General features: G+C 43.9%; 1 protein-coding gene and 1 long non-coding RNA gene across 3 annotated transcripts in view; one reads left to right on the top strand and one right to left on the bottom strand.

The window, feature by feature from the left end:
* Window positions 1-18,277, bottom strand: part of LANCL3 (LanC like family member 3) — a 123,050-nt gene extending 104,773 nt beyond the window's left edge. For both annotated transcript variants that reach the window (XM_060408370.1, XM_027963536.3), the window contains exon 1: window positions 17,480-18,277. In XM_060408370.1, coding sequence (XP_060264353.1) covers window positions 17,480-18,052 — 573 coding nt within the window. In that variant the 5' untranslated portion in view covers window positions 18,053-18,277. The remainder of the gene's footprint in view (window positions 1-17,479) is intronic.
* A 448-nt stretch (window positions 18,278-18,725) lies between these two features.
* LOC121818368 (uncharacterized) overlaps window positions 18,726-24,670 on the top strand; it is a 66,742-nt gene continuing 60,797 nt past the window's right edge. Inside the window, exon 1 of the long non-coding RNA XR_006058419.2 lies at window positions 18,726-18,942. This is a non-coding gene — a long non-coding RNA (uncharacterized LOC121818368). The remainder of the gene's footprint in view (window positions 18,943-24,670) is intronic.

The following is a 24,670-nucleotide window of genomic DNA, read 5'->3' as shown; positions in this document are numbered from 1 at the left end:
AGATTACACCTCCATCTAGTAGTGAAATGCTGGTGGGAGTGCTTGACTCAAGTCAGGACAAACTATGAGATGCTATCTGCCCTCTGGGGTTCTTTAAAGAATGAGATGGAAGCTGTAACTCAGCCTAAAAATCACACCTTTGCTTGGCTTCCCACTCTTCACTGTTTGCCCTACTCCTATACTGGTTTCTCTGAGAGTCCTTCCTGAATGAAGTATATCCACACCTCAGAGGCAACTTCTGGAGAGCCTAGCCTAAGAGTATCACCGAGTTGCTCAGGTTTGTGAAAGGACCTATCAAAGTTGCAACTGACAAAGTTGAGCTGAGACTAACTGGCTTCTGGAACTTCAGAATCCATGCAGAGCACTCTCCTGTACCACCATTTTTATTCACTCTTAAGTTAAACTCCAAAAACACCTTGAAGTTCAGAGAGTCGAGTTCAAACTATCATTCCAGGTGTCTTGGGGTACAACTCGCTCTCCTCTTGGCCATGAATACTTCAGTAGAAAAATATGCAGAAGTCTTATCTGACTTAAATCTCTAGAAGCAGCTCTATAATCACAAAGATGTGGGTTCAACTACTTGCCCAGCTGTGTGATGCCAGGCAAGTTCCTGAACCTAAGTCCCAGTATTCTTCCCTGAAATGGATATAATACGCTCATCACAGTACCTGTCATAGAGTCAGTCCTATCTTTTGAGTTACTTTCTGGTGGTGGTGGTAAGTTTGTGGTACTACCACCATACGGCCTTCACCAAGTTCCCACATTTCAGAAATGTCTGGCCAAGGTTAAGGGTATAGTATAAGGCAGTGGTTCTAAAAATGTAGTCTCCAGACAAGCAGCAGCATCAGTGGAAACTTGTTCACAGTACCAAGTCTCAGGTCTGACTCCAGATCCATTGAATCATAAACTCTGGGGCTGGAACAAGTCCTCCAAGGGATTCTCATACATGTTCAAGTGTGAGAAACACTGACCTGAGGCCACAGATCTGGGAAAGACATTATGGATCCCCATGGAGAAAAAGGCCACAGACCTAGAGACAGCTGTTGGGATATTGGAGATTTTAGGCAGAACTAACAGCTATACTTTATTTTCTTGGGTTCCAAAATCACTGCAGATGGTGACCGCAGCCATGAAATTAAAAGACACTTGCTCCTTGGAAGAAAAGTTATGACCAACCTAGACAACGTATTAAAAAGCAGAGACATTACTTTGCTGACAAAGGTCCATCTAATCAAAGCTATGGTTTTTCCAGTAGTCATGTATGGATGTGAGAGTTAGACTATAAAGAAAGCTGAGTGCCGAAGAATTGATGCTTTTGAACTGTGATGTTGGAGAAGACTCTTGAGAGTCCCCTGGGCTGCAAGGAGATCAAACCAGTCAATCGTAAAGGAAATCAGTCCTGAATATTCATTGGAAGGACTGATGCTGAAGCTGAAACTCCAATACTTTGACCACCTGATGCAATGAACTGACTCATTGGAAAAGACTCTGATGTTGGGAAATATTGAAGGCAGAAGAAGGGGACAACAGAGAATAAGCTGGTTGGATGGCATCACCAAATCAATGGACATGAGTTTGAGCAAGCTCCGGGAGTCAGTGATGGACAGGGAAGCCTGGCATGCTGCAGTCCATGGGGTCGCAAAGAGTCAAGACATGACTGAGCGACTGAAATGACTGAATGGATATACACAACAACTCAATTATTAGGGATAAGAAGAAATCATAATGATGCCTTTACTATTAGAGTATGTGCTCAGTTACTCAGTCATACCTGACTCTTTGTGACCCCATGGACTGTAGCCTGTCAGGCTCCTCTGTTCATGGGGTTGTCCAGGCAAGAATACTGGAGTGGGTTGCCATTTGCTACTCCATTACTATTAGAGTAGTGTAGTTATAAATGTCAAGATCATGTCATAAATGAGTATGAATAGGAGCTAAAGAGTAGATTTAAGTTTGTAAAACTGACAGTGAGTCTATACATATGACACAGCCTTGAAACGCAAATAGAAAAGTTCATTAACGCAAGAAAAAACATAATTTCTGGGCCCAGAAGCTGAAGAAACACTTGGAAGAATCCTTAATTGTATTAATCCTTTGCTGAGACAAGCTACTGACTGTACATGATCTGGAACATTTGCTGAGGAAAACTTATTTGAAACTGTCACTTCACCAGAGAGGCAACTACTGAAATTTGCCTGAAATTCTGAATTAGTGCCATACAAGCAAATGATATTTAGAAACAAAGATGAGGATTTAAGAGCAGGAAAGACCTCCTTGAATCTCCCCCTCAGATTCTGGGCGGAAGAGAGCAAAAGAACAAACATCCCAACATAGCAACACCTGCATAGCAAATCTCTTCTGATAAAGCCAATTAGGTGATTTACTCTGAGAAGCACAAATCAGACACAGGAAAACCAATTCCTAGATTAAGTCTTCAAAGAGCCTGAACTTAGCAAAAAGAGAAAAGAACGCCCTCTTCCTGGAGGAACCAAAGTGCAGAGGGCAACTTGAACAGGTTCGGGTTCCAGGGGTAATGACCAGTCACTCAATTTATTTTGACACATAATCTCTCTGAACAGCTCAGCTTAATCTCCAGTGTGGCAGAGAAAAGAATATTTCTGTCCAGCACTTTATGGCATCTGTTTCAAGATCTCAAAGCTTTGCTGTTGTGATCAGGGGCATAGCAGCTCTGAATACCACCACAGGGAATATTACATGGGCTAAACTTCCCCCTAAAACACACCTGTATCATTTAGTCCACAGAGGGTCTCACTTCACATTAATGACAATATTCAAAATACTAATAAAACAAGAACTGACTTACACAGAGTCTTTACTATGTGCCTAGCAGACCCCTCTGCTAAGCATGTTACATACACATTCTCAGTGGATCTTCCTACCACACCTAAGAAGAGGGTGTTCGCCTTACCTTTTGCAGATGAGGAAATCAAACTTTAAAGATGCTAAAGTAACCTAGCTAAGGTCAACCAGGATGGAGCCACGATTCAATACCAAGGCTATGGGACTCTGAAAGCCCTGTTCTTAACCATCATCTTTTAATGCCTTCATTGAGATGCTAAACTATTTCAACAGCTGCAATGGGTGATAACTCATGCAATTCTCTTTGCCTCACAAGGAAAGAAGAAACATTTTAAATAGCAAAATTATGTTATTGAAATGTGCATGAGAACAATACTTCCTTTCTGGTGGATCACTGGAACTCTTCAGCCTTAGATAGTTGTAAAGTCTGTTAGGGATGCAGCTCCCTTCTAAAGTCATTGTAGGAGTGGAGATTCAGCTGGTCCCCATAGTGCTTGGTTTGGATTGGTGATGCTTTGGTTGCCTTGGACACCAGATTTCAATACACCAATGAGCATGAGGAATCCATTCCATGCAAAGCAATGGAGCCAGCAGATGGGCACAGTAACAGCTAGCTGCACATAATGCTATGACCAATATTTGTTTTGCCACCTCTCATTTAGATGATGTTCTCAGCCATGAAGCTTTTATGACTGCCTCTCATCTGAGAACCAGCTTCTTTATGGCCCAGGTAGCAACACTCACACTTCAATGTGTCAAAGGCGTTCGTTTGTTTGGGTTGTTGAATGGGTAAAGCTGTTCAGAAAAGGAAATGTGACCTTACACAAAACACTTCTTTGTTCAGCTTGCTAAAAGAAAGAATGGATCAAATGACTTCTTGAAAATTCCATTTGTTCAGGTGGCTAGCACCCCAGGAATAATGAGGCTGTTTACTTGGTAAGTTTCCTTAGTAACTAAATCCATAAAGAAAATAACTAGGAAAAGATAAGAGGTACTTCGATATATGTAAATAATGCATGAAAACAACATGTTTTTCTTTGACTCAAACCAACATCCAAGGCACTGTACTTACTTAATGAATGCAGGTCAGAAAGTAATCAGTAAAAGTGAATCTTGAAGAGAAACACTTATTTGGACACATCATGGACTGCTGGCCAGTTTACCAAGAGACCGTCTCCACATGGGGATATTAAAGGATGCTCTTCCCCTGCTACACAGAGGAAATCTGTGCACTGTGTAGGAGCCAGTCAAGAGACAAACATCTTTCATTAACCACTGAAAAGGAAATTAGCCAAATTAATAAGAAATTAATACAATCTGTCATTTTCACATTCAGACGTCATAAACACAGCGCAGTTCCATTAAAACCACCTTCTTATGGAATACTGGGAGGTCAGGTTACTGGCAAAACAAATAATTCAGAACATTTAAAAGAACTTTTATTATGCACATTTCCCCAATTTATTTATTCAGTAATAAGAAAATTATGAACCATGCTCTCCAAATAATTACAAGTAATAAGTTTAGTTTTTAGTGGAATGTATATTAGTGGACTAATTAAAAGAGATAAGTTATCTCTACGGAAACCAAGTTTATTCTGAGTGTTAAATCATTGTGAAAGTAAGTAAAGTAAAGTCACTCAGTCGTGTCCAACTCTTTGTGACCCCATGGACTGTAGCCTACAACGCTCCTCCGTCCATGGGATTTTCCAGGCAAGAGTACCGGAGTGGGTTGGCATTTCCTTCTCCAGAGGATTTTCCCAACCTATTAGAAAAAAAAAATGTCTAAGCATCTTCCATTTAATTTAGAGTTGGGGCAACACTCCTTTACATCAGATTGATAAATTTAACTGAATGATTCTAAAACAGGAGTGGTTCCATTCTTGCCCTGAAAAATGATCAGAGCATCATGTTTTCAATCTGATGCGGGAATGATAAAGTGTCTCTTACTATGAAATCATTTAAAACTGCTGGAACATGGTCTATTTGGGCCTTTAAAGGAATTCTAAAAAAAGAAAACGTCTTTGTATATAGAGTGTAAAATTACATTTATCAGAAAAAAAGGAAATCCACACATTCACTCATAGATGTTAACAGAGTTCTTAAACCTGCAAAAAGTCCTTCAGCAGCACCTATGAATTGGAGAGCTGATATTCTGGCATTTGCAGAATAAGTCATTTTCGGTAAAAAGGTCAACTGATGAACATCATGAAGTGGCAGGTGGTGGGAAGGGGGCAGGGCAGGGATCAGTGAAATCTGTTGATAGGCAATCCCATAAAATTGACAAAAAATTAATGATTTCAAGGTTTTTACTCAAATCTGCTCAATGAACCAGCAGCAGCTGCATCTGGGAGCTTGTTGAGATACAGTATCTTGGGCCTCACCCCAGATCTGCTGAATCAAAACCTGATTTTTAACAGGATCGCCAGGAGATCCGAGTGCACACTGAAGTGTGAAGAGAGCTCACTGAAAGCACAGATTTGGCGACCAGCCTGTGTTGGATGGAACCCCATCTCTGCTGCTGACTAGCTGTGGAACCTGGAACAAGTCCCACAGCCTCTCTGTGCCTCAGTTTCCTCATATGGGGAGGAGGAAGATAATATGGTGCCTAGTCATAAGTATTGGTACTAAATGACATAATATATGGAAAGGGCTCATGACAGGGTGGACACTAAATGATCAAGTAGTGCTAGTTCTTATGTCCTTTTAGCCATCACAGGGTTCTGGATCAAGAGTAACAAAGGATCCAAGCTACAGCCCACGGAAGTGTCCCATTTCCTGATACATCTATAATCGAGCAATTATGAACTGGACTCAGCTTACAAAAATCCAGCTTCCTCAACCTGCTGTCATTTCAAGCCAAACTGCCAGGTTTACTTGAGCAATGCACAACACACTGCTGCTTACAAACCAGGGACCACTCAGATTTAGACTGGGTGAAATCCTGTATATGCATTTTGTTCAGTGAGTATTGAATGAAAACATAAGGGGACACATTTTCTATCCGAGAAATCTCCATCTTCATTTTTTTTTTAACCCATTACTCTGTCATATGTTAAAAAGTCTGATGAAACCGAGTATTGACAATAATGTGAGAATGCAGGCACCCCCGAACGCTCGTGGAGGGAATGGAAATTGATGTAACCTTTCTGGATAGCAGCTTGATAATCTCCATTGAGTGAAAAACAGCTATAAACTTTGACTCAGCAATTGGGTTTTAAAAATTTATCCTACATATATACTTGTAACAGAAGGCAAAGATACATATACAGACACACACATATATATTACATGTAAATGTCATATATGTATATATGTACATTATGTGTATTACTGTGTATACTTTACAGCATTAATTCTGATAGCAAAAAAGGAAAAAAAATGAATCAACTTAATGTCTATAATGGTTAAATTGTGGTATAGCCATTAAATCAAACCAGTATAAAGAATGAGACCTCTCTATGCTGCGGTGTGCTTAGTCACTCTGTCGTGTCCAACATTTTGAGACCGCATGTACTATAGCCCACCAGGCTCCTCTGTCCATAGGGATTCTCCAGGCAAGAATACTGGAGTGGGTTGCCATGCCCTCCTCCAGGGGATCTTCCCAACCCAGGGATTGGACCCAGGTCTCCCACATTGCAGGAGGATTCTTTACTATCTGAGCCACCAGGGAAGCACAAGAATACTGGAGTGGGTAGCCTATCCCTTCTCTAGGGGAACTTCCTGACCTGGGAATCGAACCGGGGTCTCCTGCATTGCAGGCAGATTCTTTACCAGCTACCAGGAAAGGCACATATGAAAACAAGGTGTGTCACATATATATGTACACACACATACACACACACAAATATCACATAAATGAGCAAAAATACAGGTAGTTTACATAACCAGAATATTTCTTAAAAAGAAAATGTTTTATGTTCAAAGAGGACTTTTTAAAACAAGCATAACTTGTTTTATGCTCTCTGCTTTATTGTGCTTTGTAGACATTCCATTTTTATTTTTATTTATTATTTTACAAATTGAAGGTTTGTGGCAACACTGTGTCGAGCAAATCAGAGTCATTTTCCAACAGCATTTGTTCACTCTGTCTCTGAGTCACATTTTGGTAATTCTCCCAACATTTCAGACTTTTACATTATTATTATATTTGTTATGATGGTCTGTATCAGCGATCTTTGATGTTAGTACCATGACTGACTAATGGTAGGCTGAGAGGGTTAGCATTTTTTAGCAATAAAGTATTTTTTAATTAAGGTGTGCACTTTGTTTTTTTAGACATAATGATTACACACTTAACAGACTAAAGTATAAGTGTAAATGTAACTTATCTGCACTGGGAAATCAAAATATTCATGTGAGTTGCTTTATTGGGATAGTCACTTTATTCCAGTGGTTTGGAACTGAATCCACAGTATCTTTGAAATATGGCTGTATATCTTCTGGATCCTCTTACTCTTTGTGTTTACCCTGTATGACAGTAATAATTCTAAAGAAAAACTTGAGGGAAAAACCTCTCAAAACAATCTAACATTTATACCTTCAGGAACCGGGATAGGGGGTGGGGGGAACCTAAGCCTAAAGTTGGCAGAAGAAAGGAAATTATAAACAAACATTGGAGCCAAAGTAAATGAAATGGAGAACAGGAATACAGGAGAAAAGAATCAATGAAATTAAGAATTGGTTCTCTGAAATGACAAAATTGACCAACTTCAGCTAGACTAAGACAAAAAGAAAATTCAAAATCAGAAACTAAAGAGGGGACATTAAAAATGATACCACAGAAATACAAAATATCTTAAGAGACTACTATGAACAATTAATTATATGCCAACAAGTTGGACAACCTAGAAGAAATTGATAAATTCCTAAAAACATGCAACTTACCAAGACTTAATCATGATGAAACAGAAATCTAAACAAACCAATAATGAGTAAGGATACTGAATCACTAATAAAACATCTCCCAACAAAGGAAAGTCCAGGACCAGATGGTTTCACTAGAGAATACTACCAAACATTGAAAGAAAAATTAGTGTCAATCCTTCCCAAACTCTTCCAAAAGAAGAGGAGAGGCCACTTCCAACTTCATTTTATGAGGCCAGAATTACTCTCATACTAAAGTCAGAAAAGGACACTACAAGAAAAGAATACTATAGGCCAATATTCATGATGAACATAAATGTAAAATTTTAACAAAATACTAGCAAACTGAATTCAAGAGCACATTAATGGGATCACACCCAAGGACTTAATCCCTGGGATATAAGGATGGTTCAACATATGCAAATATGTGAGGTGAGGTGATGGATGTGTTAACTATATGGTGAGAATTATTTTACAAAGTATACATACATCAAACCACCACAATGCACACTTTAAATATCTTACAATTTTGTCAATTATACCTTAGTACAGTTGAAAAAATGAAAATAAAAATGTATACATAGTACAAAGGACACTGCATGCTACACGGTCTGTTCAATAAGTGATGGAAGGAGTAAAAAAAAATGTTTTCCTTTAAAAATGTGATACATCACATTAATATGGAAGTGGAAGTGTTGGTTGGTCAGTCTTGTCCGACTCTTTTCAGATCCCATGGACTATTGCCTGCCAGGTTCTTCTGTCCAGGGAATTCTCCAGCAAGAATACTAGAGTGGGTTGTCATTCCCTTCTCCAGGGGATCTTTCTGACCCAGGGTTCAAACATGGGTCTCCTTCACTGCAGGAAGATTCTTTACCATCTGAGTCACCAGGGAATCCCTCACATTAATATAACGAAAGATAAAAATCATGACTGTCTCAATAGATGCAGATAAAGAATTTGACAAAATTCAACATCCTTTCATGATAAAAACTGAACAAATTGGGTATAAAAGGGATATCAGTTCAGTTCAGTTGCTCAGTTGTGTCCAACTCTTTGCGACCCCATGAATCGCAGCACGCCAGCCCTCCCTGTCCATCACCATCTCCCGGAGTTCACTCAGACTCACAAACATCGAGTCAGTGATGCCATCCAGCCATCTCATCCTCGGTCATCCCCTTCTCCTCCTGCCCCCAATCCCTCCCAGCATCAGAGTCTTTTCCAATGAGTCAACTCTTCACATGAGGTGGCCAAAGTGCTGGAGTTTCAGCTTTAGCATCATTCCTTCCAAGGAAATCCCAGGGTTGATCTCCTTCAGAATGGACTGGTTGGATCTCCTTGCATAACTCAACATAATAAATGCCATATATGAGAAGCCCACAGCTAACATCATACTCAGTGGTAAAAGGTTGACAACTTTTATTCTAAGATCAGGAACAAGACAAGGCTGCCCACTCTCACTCTTATTCAACATACTACTGAAGTTTTAGCCAAAGCAATCAGGCAATAAAAAGAAATAAAAGATGTCCAGATCAGAAAGGAAGAAGTAAAACTTTGCAGATGATATAATCTTACATACAGAAAATTCTCAAAACTCTACCAAAAAATTGATGGAACTAGTAATTCAGTAAAGTTGCAGTTATAGCATCAACATACAAAATCAGTTATGATTCTATATGCTAAGAAAACAACAAACTATCTGAAAAATAAAGAAATCCCATTATAATAGCATCAAAAATAAAATACTTGAAGAGTAAGTTTAACAAAGGAGGTGAAAATTTTGTACACTGAAAACTGTAAGACTTTGAAGAAAGAAATTAAAGATAAATAAATGGAAAGACATTCTGTGTTCATGGATCAGAAGGATTGATATTAAGATGTTTATACTACTAAGGGCTTCCTTGGTGGCTCAGATGGTAGAGAAACGTGAAGTCGCTCAGTCGTGTCCGACTCTTTACAACACTATGAACGGTAGCCTACCAGGCTCTGCAGTCCATGGGATTTTACAGGCAAGAATACTGGAGTGGGCTGCTATTTCCTTCTCCAGGGGATCTTCCCAACCCAGGTATCAAACCCGGGTCTCTTGCACTGCAGACAGACGCTTTACCATCTGAGCCACAGGATCTGCCTACAATGCAGGAGACCCAGGTTTGATCCCTGGGTTGGGAAGATCCCCTGAAGGAAGGAATGGCAACCCACTCCAGTGTTCTTGCCTGGAGAATTCCATGAACAGAGGAGCCTGGTGGGCCACAGTCCATGGGTCACAAAGAATCAGACACAATTGATCCTTTACCAGAACATGACTGTAGTAATCATACTGGGCTTCCCTAGTGGCTCAGTCAGTAAGACTCTGCCTGCAATGCAAGAGAGCACCTGCAGTGCAAGAAGCCAGGGTTAGATCCCTGGGGCAGGAAGATCCCCTGGAGAAGGAAATGGAAACCCACTCCAGTATTCTTGCTTGGGAAATCCCATGGACAGAGGAGCCTGGCAGGCCACAGTCCATGGGATGGCAAGAGTTGGACATGACTTAGTGACTAACCACCACCACTACTCAAAGCTATCTATGGATTCAATGCAATTGCTCTCAAAATTTTAATGTCATTTTTCACAGGAAGAAAAACAGAGTCCTAAAATTCATACAGAACCAAAAAAGACCCCAAAGAGACAAATAAATCTTGAGAAAGAGATCAGAGATAGAGGTACCATACTTCCTGATTTCAAACTGTATTACAAAGTTATATTATCAAAACAGTATGGTACTGACATAAAAACAGATCAATGGAACAGAATCAAGAGCCCATAAATATAGTCCCACATATATGGTCAACTAACATCTGATACGAGAGCCAAGAATACTTAATGGGGAAAGAATATTCTCAATAATAAGCACTATTGAGAAAACTGGATAACTACACGCAGAAAAATCAAACTGGACCCCATCTTACACAACTCACAAAAATTAGCTTGAAATGGATTAAAGACTTAAACACAAGATCTGAAAATGTAAAACTCCTAGAAGAAAGCATAGGGGAAAAGCTCCTTTACATTGGTCTTGGCAATGATTTTCTAGATATAACACCAATAGCACAAGCAACAAAAGTGAAAAATAAGTGGAACTACATCAAACTAAAATGCTTCTGCACAGCCAAAAGAAACAATTGACAAAAAGAACAAGCAACCTATACTGTAGGAGAAAATACCTATAAACCACATTTTGGTAAGAGGTTAAAATTCAAAATATATAAAGAACTCATACAAATACAAAGCAAACAACTCATTTTTAAAAATGGGCAGAGGAACTGCATAGACATCTCTCTGAAGATGAAATACAAACAGCCAATAGTTGGATGAAAAGGTATTCTGTATCACTAACCATCAGAGAAATGCAAATCAAAACCACAATGAGGTATATTCTCACATCTCTCAGAATGGCTATCATCAAAAAGTGTTAGTGAGGATGCAGAGAAAAGAGAACCCTATACACTGTTGGTAGTAACCTAAATTGGTACAACAACTACCGACAGCAGTATGGATGTTCCTCAAAAAAGTAAAAAGAGAACTAGCATATGCTCCAGCATTCCCACTTCTGGGTATTTATCCAAACAAAATCAAAACAGGATCTGGAAGAGTATCTTTATCTCCATGTTCATTGTAATATTGTTGACAAGAGTCAAGGAAGTCAGAAGTCATGAGACAGACCTTGGTAAGTGAGCCAAAAGGCAGACACTTTGGTAACCACCCAACAGCCATTCCCTTTTCTTTTCTTGAAAGAATCTGGATCCACTGATAAGAGGCTGGAAATAAAGAATACGAGCCTTTCTGGCCTCCCCAGAAACCAGGAGTGGTCAGAGCTGGGCTGCTGACCAAGTGCTGGGCAATGAGGCAGAATGGGAAATTCTTTAAGGACAGACTGTTCCATATGATAAGAAAAAAATTCAAGGGAAAAAAAAAAAAACCCAGCCTCAGTTATATGAGAACACAATGGTTGGAAAGGCAATAGCCATCTTGCAATTGTGAAGAGTGCTACAGCTCACCAAGGCTTCCCTGGTGGCTCAGTGGTACAGAATTCACCTGCAATGCAGGAGGCGCAGGAGCCACCAGTTCGATCCTTGGGTCACGAAGATCCCCTGGAGGAGGGCATGGCAACCTACTCCAGTATTCTTGCCTGGAGAATCCCACGGACAGAGGAGCCTGTCCTTAGGGTCGCAGAGAGTGGACATGACTAAAGCAGCTTAGCATGCACATCACACACTCCCAGAATAGCAGAGAAAAAGGTTGGAGAGGGCTTGGGTTCTGATGATTTTCCTGAGTTGCTTAACCAATCCTGGAATGACCTAGCTCTACACTCCTTGTCAAGTGAGGTCATAAGTGTTCCTGTTATTTAAATCACTTTCTATCAGACATTCTATTATATCCAGCCAGGGGCATCCCCATTTAGCTGCCAACCACATGCTTAGGAATGAGTTAAGGACCCAGTGAACAATCTAGCAAAAGGCTTTTTCCTTTAATCATAGCAGGAAGATAGATTCCTTGGGCATAATTGTCTATGTGATGCTCAGAATCACTTTCAATTTTTTGTTAGTAGGGGCATAACATGGATTTCATTAAGCAGCTACTCTCTGCCAAGCACTACGCTAGGCACTTTATCTTGGGTGAGTCATCGCAGCCATCTCCAGACCAGTCCCCTTTGGCCAAGAAAAGAAAGTCACATCTCTATTTTCTCCAACCTTATTTAAACAGCTTGGCATTTCCTTTCATTACAAATGCAGACCACGAAACACCAGGAGTACTCGTGACTTTGCCACCTATAGAAATCACAGATACAATAATGTCACACTGCAGTTGTTGAAGACATCTCGAAATATCACTGCCCCTCATCACTGTTGCAAACGCACCATACTCCTTAGGCCCCACTGCAAAACCACATTGAATGTGTTAATCAAGCAGCACATATGCTAGTGCATCACACGTTTTGAAAATGTTTTGGTAACTGAATGTTAAGATAATTGGCTTCCTTTGTAATCCTGTGTGTTTTATTTTCTGCATCTAAAAACGTTCTTCTCAAAAGAAGTACTGGAGGTTTTACCAGATTTACAAAGGAGTCCTTGGCACCAAAGGGGTTTTTGATTCCCTCTAAAAAGTCCTCCTGTGACCTTTCTTAATACTGTTCAATCCACTGTCTATACAGAAAACCAATCTGTATCATTGTTTTATAAGGTGAATTAGATGAAGACATTGCCCTATTTCCAACTGAAACAAATACCCAACTGCTAACTTTGCCAGACCTGCCTTTCCTCTGCTCACAGCTCCTCCCTGGCCTCTAGCCCTCTAGCCTTTGCTCACTCTTCTCCATCCGGGCCACCACCTTCCTTTTCTTGGAAATCTCCAAGCAGTTTCCTGCCTGGGGGCTTTGTCCTTGCCATCCCCTCAGCCTGGAATGCCTGCTTTTAAGGCAGCTGCTTCATTCTCACGCTTCAGTGATGAGCCAGGACGTCACCTCCACCGAGAATCCTTCCCCGCTAATGTATGCCAGGCAGCACCCCACCCGCTCCCACCCTACCCGCACTTACTTCCTGTTTACTTCCTTCTGAGAGCACTTCTGACAACATAACTATATTGATTTTTGTTCATTGCTCAACCCTGCCATCTAGCAAGGTTCCGGGCATACGGAGAAACCTGACATTCACTGAGTGAGTGAATGACAGAATAAGCGGAGGAGGAAGCTATCATTTGTCCATTTTACAAGTGAGGAAATTCAGGCTCCAAGATGTTAAAATTATTTGTCCAAGGTCACCCAGGAGCAAAAGTTATTACTTTAAATGTGGTTCCACAGGCCTCCCCCTTAACCCCACCACCATTCTCACTTCCTTTTCCCTGCTACATTTCCACCAATCTGGAAAGCAGAACAGACCCTTGCAAGTTTTTACAGTGTGATTTCTTAAGACTTCAGTGCTCCATTTCTTAAGGATATCTGCCTAACAAACCCTCTAAGGCAGCAGTCCCCAATTTTTTGGCACCAGGGACCAGTTTCCTGGAAGACAATTTTCCCATGGATGGGGGGCAGGGATGGCTTCAGGCTGATTCAAGCACATTACATTTTCTGTGCACTTTATTTTTATTATCATCACATCAGCTCCACCTCAGATCATCAGGCATTAGATCCTGGAGACTGGGGACCCCTGCTCTAAGCTATTTCCCCGGAGTATTTCTGGGAAGGCCAAATTAACAAAAAATATATTACCTGGAGAGAATGGTTCTGTCTCTATGTCTCTCTGTCTACATACACACACTTTTTTCCATCTCTGAATCTTCTAAACAAATACAAACAATAAAATCAGATGTAAGGAAGAAAGTTCAGAAAAGGGTAAATGAAGGAAGAAAAAAAATACAGATAAACCGAATGTAAATTTTAGTATATAAGAATACAGGTGATACGGTATTGTACACAAGCTATGTGGACCACAGTTCTGACCATATGCTTCCTAGGAGCCAACATAAAGTGAGCAACATGATCAGTTATACAACTCATCCTGGAGATTTAAAAAGATTCAATTCATTTCCAGGAGCACAACTCTTCCTGTTTCAAAGCCCTGACAGAAATTCCTCTTGCGGGTTGTTAAAACAAAAGTGTGGTAGGATATAGTAATCAGTATTCTAAACTACAACTTTATAAATAAATATACAAGCTTCACAAAAGAGCATCTTAATAGACGGGGCTGGTATAATGCCAAAATCCATGCAGTAATGTATTACTGCCTTGCTATTCAGAGCGTGATCCCTGGACTGTCAGCAGCACCTGACAGAAATGCAGAGTCTCAGGCCCAATACCAGGTCTGCTGAAATAGAATCTGTGTTTTATTAACATGATCTGTAGGTGATGCCTATAATGTTAAGGTTTAACAAACACTGGTCTAGTGGTTAAGCTTGGTTTGAGGTCAAATTTGTAAGAAAGTAGTGTTCATTTATTCACACATTCAAAAAATACTTACTGATACCTTGGCAGCAGGAAAGGATTCTTTAAGCTCTTACAGAAACAGGAAAGGATTATTTTAAACATAACATCAAAGACACCACCATAAAGAAAAATACTGGTAAATGGGATGCTATTAGAACTGAGTGATGAAGCAAAGCATCGAAAATATTTCCACCACAACCAAAACAAGGAAAGGTGAGAACCCACATATGTACCAGGTACAATCTTAACGCTTAAGTCCATCAATGAAATGGAAACCCTCTGCTCTTATGGAGCTATATTCTAAGTGAAGAAGACGTAAAGAAAATAAGTTAAATGAAGCAAGAAAAGGGCCTAAGTCAGGGGACAGGTGGCAGTCTTAAATCGGACTTAAATTGGATAGGGAAGGACTCACTGAGGAGATAACTCAGACAAGGTCAGGGAGCTAACTATAAAAAGAGATAGGGGGAGAGTATTCCAAGCAGAGGGAACAGTGAGTACAAACACCCTGAGAATAAATGCCTGAAACAGCAAGAAGGCCTGTGTGGTTGAAGCAGAGTGAGCAAAAAGTAGAGGAGGTAAGCTGGGGTCAGATCACATGGCGCTTTGTCAGTCATTTTAAAGATCTTGGCTTTAAATGTGAAATGAGCAGCCACTGGAGAAAAGGAAATAGGGAGCCATTGCAGGACGTTGAGCAGGGTAGTGACATAATGAAAAGTGTTTATAAGAAGCCTGGTTTCTCAGAGGTACATGGAATGGCTGGAGTGAGAGAAGCTAGCTGAGAGCACTAATCCCAGTACAGGGTGATTCACTCATTCAACTATTTATTAGGTGGCAGAGATGTGTCAAGTAGGGTGGGGAGGAGTTAAACCAGGGTGATAACCGAGGGCACTGCCAAGAGGAAAGTGAATATAAATGACATTGGAGGGAAAGAAACCCAGGGCAGAATGACAGATTATTCATAGAGAAATGACAGAAGTTCGCAATTCAATTTAATCAAGGTTTATGGATCATCTACCCAGGGCAAAGCCATATGCAGGCTAGGACATGGGGGTGGGGATGGTGCAGAAGACTTGTATTTTCCCCTCAAAGGGCTTCAAGCCTGGCATGCTTAGCCTCTGTCCTTTCATGCCTGAACTTTTTGGATGACCACAGCTGAGGCTGCCACTGAGACTAGCTGATTTGCTCAGGTTGGAGCTTTTCTTTGCTTAAGAAAAAAAAAAAAAAAAAACAAAGCAGCCTTAGAACTTGTTCTGTCTCCTGGGAGCAGGGGCCAGAGCACCTCAACTTGATTAGTATAAAAAGATAGATCCAGTTTGGCAGCAGGGCACAAGAGAGGTCTTAAGAAATGTCTTTGTGGATCAGCACTGCAGACTGGCCCTGGGCCACCAGTCTTCAGGCAAGGAGTCCTTCTGATCGGTTGCCACCTGCGCATGACCTGATGGTCCTCCCACTCTGCCATTCCATTCTGGAGAAAAGCATAGAAAGGGAAAGCAGCATGTGTAAGGAAAACAACTAGGGGGAGAAATCCCCATAAATTTGAAACCTGCCTGCCACCAGACTGCAAGGTCTGAGGAGTAGATGCAAATATAATGCAAATGATATGGAAATAGCCTGGCGGCCTCCTCAGAGGTTTTCTACAACTGGAAAGGCCCTTGGGAAACTGCTAGCTGGTAACAGTCACTCCGAAGCAGAGTGAACTATTTCAAGACAACTTTGTCACACAACCCTTTGCTTCCCTGCTAGCACAGTGCACAGTATTTAGTAATCTTTCTCACTTGAATTAACCTCATCTGCTATAAACTAAAAAAAAAAAAATCAAGACCGCCTCGGTAGAGGTTATCTAATTACACTTTAAAAACACTATGTACCTTTGTGTTCAAACGCTTCACTCACCCAAATGGAGCCAAGTTAAATGTGTCACTTCCTCCCTAAACAGTATTTGGCTGCAGTGGGTTATGAATGAAGTGCCTCTCTTTCAGTTCTAGTTACTATGATCCTTTGGAGGACTTTTTTTTCCTCTACACCACATAAACTGGCACTCTCTCTTCTAACATCCATGCGCTGTCTTCAAAGTGAAGCCAGGAAAAAAAAAAAAAACCAAACACATAGTTGTGAAATCCAATTCAATTCAAGGAGCCCCTGGAAAGCTATTCATTAAGAAAACCTGCCCTGTCAAGTATGCTGTCGTCTTGACAATCCTAATGATTCATTTTAAAATGGGGGGGGGGGAAGCACTTTCGATGACAATAGTGTAGAATTCTGTCTACATTTATGTAATTAAACGAGGACACTCCCCTCAGAGATGCGTTTTATAGGACCCGTGCAATTTACGGAATAGAAAGCAACACAGGAAGCCCATACAGACCCGGGGGTCGCAGAAACAACTTACCTTCACCTTCATGATGGAAACAATACTAGCACAGATCAGCCCACTCCCAAACTTCTATGACTTTCTAGTACTCTGACATGCGAGGGTACTTCAGCTTTTGACAGGAGGGTTTAAAGGAAGGGAAATCTCTTTCCTTTGGGATATTTAAAAAATCTCACTTGGAAGGACCTCCAGCCAACACCCGGGCAGAGGCATTTGGAGAGATGCCATGTCTCAGTAAAACACGAACAAAGAGCAAAGGCGCGTAATCCCAACCGAGAGACTGAAAGCAGTGGGGGGAGGGCGGGGCGGGGGGAGACGGACAAAAGCAAGGGATAAACCTCAAGAGCCTCAAGAAACCAGAGTGAAAAGAGTAACAAAGAGAGATGGAGAACAGCCTGGGCACAGCTCCCAGAGCCGGGAGCCGGGTAGTTGGGCGGCACGCGCCCCCTGGCGGCCGGGGTGGCCTCTTACCTCCTGGGCGAGTTTCTGCTTGAGCACGAGCGCGGCGCACAGGTAGCCCGCGCGGCCCACGAATAGCTCGTCGGAGCCGCACTCGAGGAAGGAGACGGGCGCGCAGACGGCGCACAGAGCCCGGAACTTGCCCAGCGGCTGCACGTAGTCGGGCCGGCCCAGGGCGTGGTACACGAGCGTGGCCACGGCGTACACGCCCGCGCCCCCGAGCAGGAAGGCGGCGCGGGTGTCGGCGTCCGGCTCGCCCCACTCCTCAGCGCGGGCGCACGCGTCGATGAGGCGCTTGGCCGAGCGCAGGTAGCGCTCCCGGGCCCCGGCGAAGAGCGGGCTCTGCGAGACGTGGTAGAGCATGTAGGCCACCCCGGCCACGCCGCCGTACAGTCCCCACTGGCAGCTGCCGGCCGCGGCCGCCGCCCCCCGGCCCTCCGGGCCGCCCCCGAGCGGGGGCAGCTCCTGGAGGATGCGCTCGATGGTGGCGGTGACCAAGGGCGCCACCGCCTCCTCGCACTGGCCCGCCAGCAGGCTGCCCTGGTAGTCATCGAAGCGATTGGCAAAGCAGCGCTTGGTGTCCATGCTGCCGCCCGTGCCCCCACCAAGGCCGAGCCGGGGTCCGCTGGAGGGCGCGCCCTGCGGTCCCGCGCACCACCTCTCGCTCTTTGAGGCACTCGGATGGCGGTGGATACAGCCGGAATGGAGCGAGGAGGCTGAGACGGGAGGTGACAAGAGGAGGCGGGCGCGAGGAAGCAGCGCGGAGCGGATTGCCAAGTGGGGCACCGGACTGCCGCGAGGCTCCCGAGTGGCCCCGGCGAGCGCGGGGGATGCGCGTCGCGCGCCCCCCTCCCAGAGGCCGCGCCCTCGCCGAACCCGCCCCCTCCTGCGCCGCCGCAGCTTGGCTTCCTCGCCAAGGGGCCGAAGTGATCTCCGGCAGGACCCACGCGGGGGCCGCGCCACTCCTCCCGCTCCGCCCCCGACTCCTCCCCTCTCGGCGGAAGGCCAGGGACGCGCGGGACAGCGAGCCGGAAAGCCGAGGCTGGGCATACGCACACCTGGCCGGGAGGTGAAGACCTCGAGTCCCTCGTGTGCTCCGAGGGTCAGCAGATCAGCACCACCTGGAGCCTGTTGAAAATGCAGAGGCTCCGACTTCGCCCCCGCCCCAGTGAATCGCAGTCAGCCTGTTTAGCAAGAGCCCCAGGTGATTCGCATGCACAGGAGAGGTTGAGAAGCCGCGGAACTTGTAGAGGCTTCTGGGAAAAAATGCTGAGCGCCCTCCTGAAAGTTGTGTTTTCCTCTCGGTCATTTTGACGTTCTCAGTCTTCTGAGTGTTTCATCCCAAAGGCTGAGGGGTTTGAATGCAGCAGAACGGTGAAGTGCCCCATAGGGAAACTTTTCCTCAGCCTTGGCTGTTGGGTTGTTTTTCTTGGAATCCTCAGGAGTAGAAGTTCAGAGAACCACATCAGGATCAGGTAAGGAATGGAGATTCTGTCTTCTAGAGACCACCCCCCCAGACCTATTCAGGCACCGTGTGCTCCCCATAAATGACCTGAGGTCATTAACCAGTGAAGTTAAGGGTAAATGCTGCTGAGAATCTTAATTCGGCATTTTGAACCATTTTCTGTGTGTCCTTAGTTATTTCCTTCACTCTTTTCCTTCTTTCCCATGTTTTTTTCCTTCTGTCCCTGTACCCCCACTCGTCCCACCTCAGGCGTATTTGAAGAGGAAAAGTTAAAATTTTACATAACCTCGTGCTCCTTCTGTCTCTAACTCAGCTTGCTCCTTGCAAATTCTGGATCACGTAGGTCACGTGTAGTGTCAGAAAGTGGGGACTTATAATACTAGGAACTGGAGTTTATCTCACTCACCCTTGTCCTGCTCTTTGCAGTTGCCCGGCCCCTACAAACCTGCTTAATCATGCTTGTCTGTGTAAAGGTCAGGGACCCCCCCCCCCCCATCTTGACCACTGTTCCCAGGCACGGGAAACCCCTTAGTTTAGACCAGCCTATTAGCAGCTAGTGTTGCCCACTATAGTAGGACTATAAAGACTCTGTAACCCCTTTGTTTGGGGCTCAGAGCTTGGAGTGTTAACTCCTCTGAGCCCACTGGCATAATACACCTGAGTTCTCCAACTCTCCTAGTGTGGTGCTTGGTTTCCCGAGAAGTGGTTTCTGCAACATTTGCAGTGTCTCCTGTGGGTCTCAAACCCTGAAAATAGATGGATAAACAAAATAGACATGGTCCTAGATGTCGAGGAGGTTACAGTCCAGTGGCAAACACAGAGAGTGAACAATGACACAAATGAATTGCCTTTCTTTTGCTCAGCTGTTTTGAAATGACTCTTCCTTTTCCAAAGTGTTGGCCAGTGAAGGCTAAAGAGGTCATCTTTCCCAGGGGTATTTGCATTTTGATAGGGACCGAGCAAGCCACAAAAGAATAAGTGACTCATGGAAAAGTTTCTGACACTCTGTGGGGAGAGCAACTGCTCCACTGGCTTGAAAGGCCAGTTTTGCTTGGAGGTAATTTTTTTCCTCAAAAGTGTTAATAGTCACAGTGATTTTGGAAGCAGAGATTAAATAGCCTGCTGCTCCGTCCTTGCTTGCTATTTTCTGGGGAGGGGGTTCAGTTGGCCAAGATGATTGCCAGGACTGACACATCCAAAGCATGGATGGTATGGTCTCCATTCTCCTGTGAGTGCCAGAACAGGTTCATTTTCATTATAATAATAAAAAGCTAAGTCCACTTGTGGGTCTTTTCTGGTGGCTCAGAGCTTAAAGCGTCTACCAGTAGTTTGATCCCTGGGTTGGGAAGATCCCCTGGAGAAGGAAATGGCAACCCACTCCAGTATTCTTGCCTGGAGAATCCCATGGATGGAGGAGCCTGGTGGGCTACAGTCCATGGGGTCGCAAAGAGTCGGACACGACTGAGCGGTTTTAAACATTAAACAGACAAGTCCATTTGTAGACAGGGAGTTCAGTGTTGGGCTAAGGGTGTCAAAGGAGCAACTGGAATGTTTGATTTCTTCTGGCTTCTTCCTCCTCTGTCAGCTGTAGTAGGCCTTAGGGGTGATTTATACCCCTTTAGGCACAGAGACATTGTTGCAGCTGCTAAGTTGCTTCAGTCGTGTCCGACTCTATGTGACCGCATAGGTGGCAGCCCACCAGGCTTCCCGGTCCCTGGGATTCTCCATGCAAGAACGCTGGAGTGAGTCGCCATTTCCTTCTCCAGTGCATGAAAGTGAAGTCGCTCAGTCCTGTCCAACTCTTAGTGACCCCATGGACTGCAGCCCACCAGGCTCCTCCATCCATGGGATTTTCCATGCAAGAGTACTGGAGTGGGGTGCCATCGGCTTCTCAGACATTGTTGCAGGGAGGAAGCCAATTCTGACTCCATGTTGGAACTGTTTCTTAGACTTGCTTTTCGTTGCTTTTGTTATTATAATCATACAGAATGGTTTGCCTCAGGGGATCCTGCCCTTTTGCCTGACTGTTAAAGTGCCTTTGTTCAGAACCCTGTCCACCTTTGGATGGCAGTAAGAAAGAAATTAACACATCCCCTGCCTGAAACTTGCCATTCTAGGAGACGTTTGCAAGATTGAGTTCAGTTCAGTCGCTCAGTCGTGTCCAACTCTTTGCGACCCCATGAATCGCAGCACGCCAGGCCTCCCTATCCATCACCACCTCCTGGAGTTCACTCAGACTCACGTCCATCGACTCGGTGATGCCATCCAGCCATCTCATCCTGGGTCATCCCCTTCTCCTCCTGCCCCCTATCCCTCCCAGCATCAGAGTCTTTTCCAATGAGTCAACTCTTCGCATGAGGTCGCCAGAGTACTGGGGTTTCAGCTTTAGCATCATTCTTTCCAAAAGAAATCCCAGGGCTGATCTCCTTCAGAATGGACTGGTTGGATCTCCTTGCAGTCCAAGGGACTCTCAAGAGTCTTCTCCAACACCACAGTGCAAAAACATCAATTCTTTGGCACTCAACTTTCTTCACAGTCCAACTGTCACATCCATACATGACCACTGGAAAACCATAGCCTTGACTAGATGGACCTTTGGTGGCAAAGTAATGTCTCTGCTTTTCAATATGCTATCTAGGTTGGTATAACTTTTCTTCCAAGGAATAAGTGCCTTTTAATTTCATGGCTATAGTCACCATCTGCAGTGATTTTTGAGCCCCCCAAAATAAAGTGTGACACTGTTTCCCCATCTATTTCCCATGAAGTGATGGGACCAGATGCCATGATCTTCGTTTTCTGAATGTTGAGCTTTAAGCCAACTTGTTCACTCTCCTCTTTCACTTTCATCAAGAGGCTTTTAGTTCCTCTTCACTTTCTGCCATAGGGTGGTGTCATCTGCATATCTGAGGTTATTGATATTTCTCCTAGCAATCTTGATTCCAGCTTGTGCTTCTTCCAGCCCAGCGTTTCTCATGAGGTACTCTGCATAGAAGTTAAATAAGCAGGGTGACAATATACAGCCTTGACGTACTCCTTTTCCTATTTGGAACCAGTCTGTTGTAACTGTTGCTTCCTGACCTGTATACAGGTTTCTCAAGAGGCAGGTCAGGTGGTCTGGTATTCCCATCTCTTTCAGAGTTTTCCACAGTTTATCAAGATTAATGGCCTTTTTTAGTTTGCTTCCTCACTTTCCCTCATCTCTGACCTATAAAAGAGCCTGACATCCAGACCCCATAAGATGGTTATTTTGATGCACTTTCCTGCCATCTTCTCAGGCTGCCAGCTCCCCAAATAAAGTCTCTTCCTCACCCCAACACCTTGTCTCTTCGATTCATTGGCATATGGTGTGACAAGCAGAGCAAGCTTGGACTTAGCAACAACATCAAATGGAAACCTTCATAGGCAGAAAGGAAGCCATATTCCACTTTAACCACCCCCCCCACCCTTGTCATGAATCTCCCGGCAACTCTGTTAATTCTGACTGATTATCCTTCCACACTGCCCAGCACCGAGGTAGCGCCAAGAGCAATGACAGGGACGTGGGCGGATTGCTTTCAAAATAATACTGGGAGCAGGTATCCAAGAGAAGGTGCTCTGCTTTTTTACCAGTTGTGTCCCCCTGCCACCCTTGTGCCCTGCCTTGCCCCAAAATGCTGCGTTACAAGCAACCACAAAATCTTGTGGCATAGGACAATAAGTGGATTGCTCATGGGCCTGGGATCATGGAGAGGCTCCGGGAGTGGGCTGATTGTTGCTTGGGGAGACTGGGTCGACTAGGCTCTGGTCCATGTCTCTCATCCTCAGTGCTTCAGCCCCGGCATGCCTGCCTTGTGATGGCAGAGGAGCAAGAGCCGAGGGGGAACAGGCAGGACTTCTGTAGGGCTGGTCTCAGAGCTGACACACTGTTGTCTGCCTTATTCAACTGGAAAATCACACCAGGAAATACATGGTGTCTTTATGGAACTCCACAGCTGCATGACAAAGGGTGTGTGTACAGGGTAGGGTGAAGTATTAGGGTTCCCAGGAGTTTCTTTGGGACAGTGATGCCCCCAAGTCGAACAAAGGTCATCAGATGATTGAGAAACAGTCTGGTTTTAATGCAGGAAGCGGGAGCCCCTTCCAGGGCCCAAAAGTGGGCTCTTGTTTCACACTCGGAAATGTCCGAGGAGACACATGTGCTGACAAAGCAAGAGACTATTGGGAAGAGTCACCTGGGCAGAGAGCAGTAGGGTGAGGGAACCGAGGAGAACTGCTCTGGCACGTGGCTGCCAGTCTCAGGTTTTATGGTGATGGGTTTCGTTTTCGGGTTTTCTTTAGCCAGTCATTCTGACTCAGAGTCCTTCTTGGTGGTGCACGCCTTGTTCAGCCCAGATGGATTCTGGGAGGTGGTTGGACAGGTGGTATCACTTTTTGACCTTTCCTGAACTCTCCCGGTTGGTGGTGGCTTGTTAGTTCCGTGTTCCTTACCAGGACCTCCTGTCATAAAACAACTCACGCACATGGTTACTATGGTGCCTGAGCAGAGTGGGCGGTTTCAGTCAGTGTGCCTCCCCTAATAATTTGGGAGAAGCAAGAGCTGTGAAAAGAAGAGAGGCGAAAAGCAAAGGAGAAAAGGAAAGATATAAGCATCTGAATGCAGAGTTCCAAAGAATAGCAAGGAGAGATAAGAAAGCCTTCTTCAGCGATCAATGCAAAGAAATAGAGGAAAACAACAGAATGGGAAAGACTAGAGATCTCTTCAAGAAAATTAGAGATCCCAAGGGAACATTTCACGCAAAGATGGGCTTGATAAAGGACAGAAATGGTCTGGACCTAACAGAAGCAGAAGATATTAAGAGGTGGCAAGAATACACGGAAGAACTGTACAAAAAAGATCTTCACAACCCAGATAATCATGATGATGTGATCACTAATCTAGAGCCAGACATCTTGGAATGTGAAGTCAAGTGGACCTTAGAAAGCATCACTATGAACAAAGCTAGTGGAAGTGATGGAATTCCAGCTGAGCTGTTTCAAATCCTGAAAGATGATGCTGTGAAAGTGCTGCACTCAATATGCCAGCAAGTTTGGAAAACTCAGCAGTGGCCACAGGACTTGAAAAGGTCAGTTTTCATTCCAATTCCAAAGAAAGTCAATGCCAAAGAATGCTCAAACTACCACACAATTGCACTCTTCTCACATGCTAGTAAAGTAATGCTCAAAATTCTCCAAGCCAGACTTCAGCAATATGTGAACCGTGAATTCCCTGATGTTCAAGCTGGTTTTAGAAAAGGCAGAGGAACCAGAGATCAAATTGCCAACATCCGCTGGATCATCGAAAAAGCAAGAGAGTTCCAGAAAAAACATCTCTTTCTGCTTTATTGACTATGCTAAAGCCTTTGACTGTGTGGATCACAATAAACTGTGGAAAATTCTGAAAGAGATGGGAATACCAGACCACCTAACTTGCCTCTTGAGAAATCTGTATGCAGGTCAGGAAGCAACAGTTAGAACTGGATATGGAACAACAGACTGGTTCCAAATAGGAAAAGGAGTACGTCAAGGCTATATATCGTCATTCTGCTTATTGAACTTCTATGCAGAGTACATCATGAGAAACGCTGGACTGGAAGAAACACAAGCAGGAATCAAGATTGCCGGGAGAAATGTCAATAACCTCAGATATGCAGATGACACCATCCTTATGGCAGAAAGTGACGAGCTAAAAAGTCTATTGATGAAAGTGAAAGAGGAGAGTG

Source organism: Ovis aries, chromosome X, assembly GCF_016772045.2.
Source record: "Ovis aries strain OAR_USU_Benz2616 breed Rambouillet chromosome X, ARS-UI_Ramb_v3.0, whole genome shotgun sequence".
Taxonomy (NCBI): Eukaryota; Metazoa; Chordata; class Mammalia; order Artiodactyla; family Bovidae; genus Ovis; species Ovis aries.
This window is presented reverse-complemented; position numbering and strand designations above follow the sequence as displayed.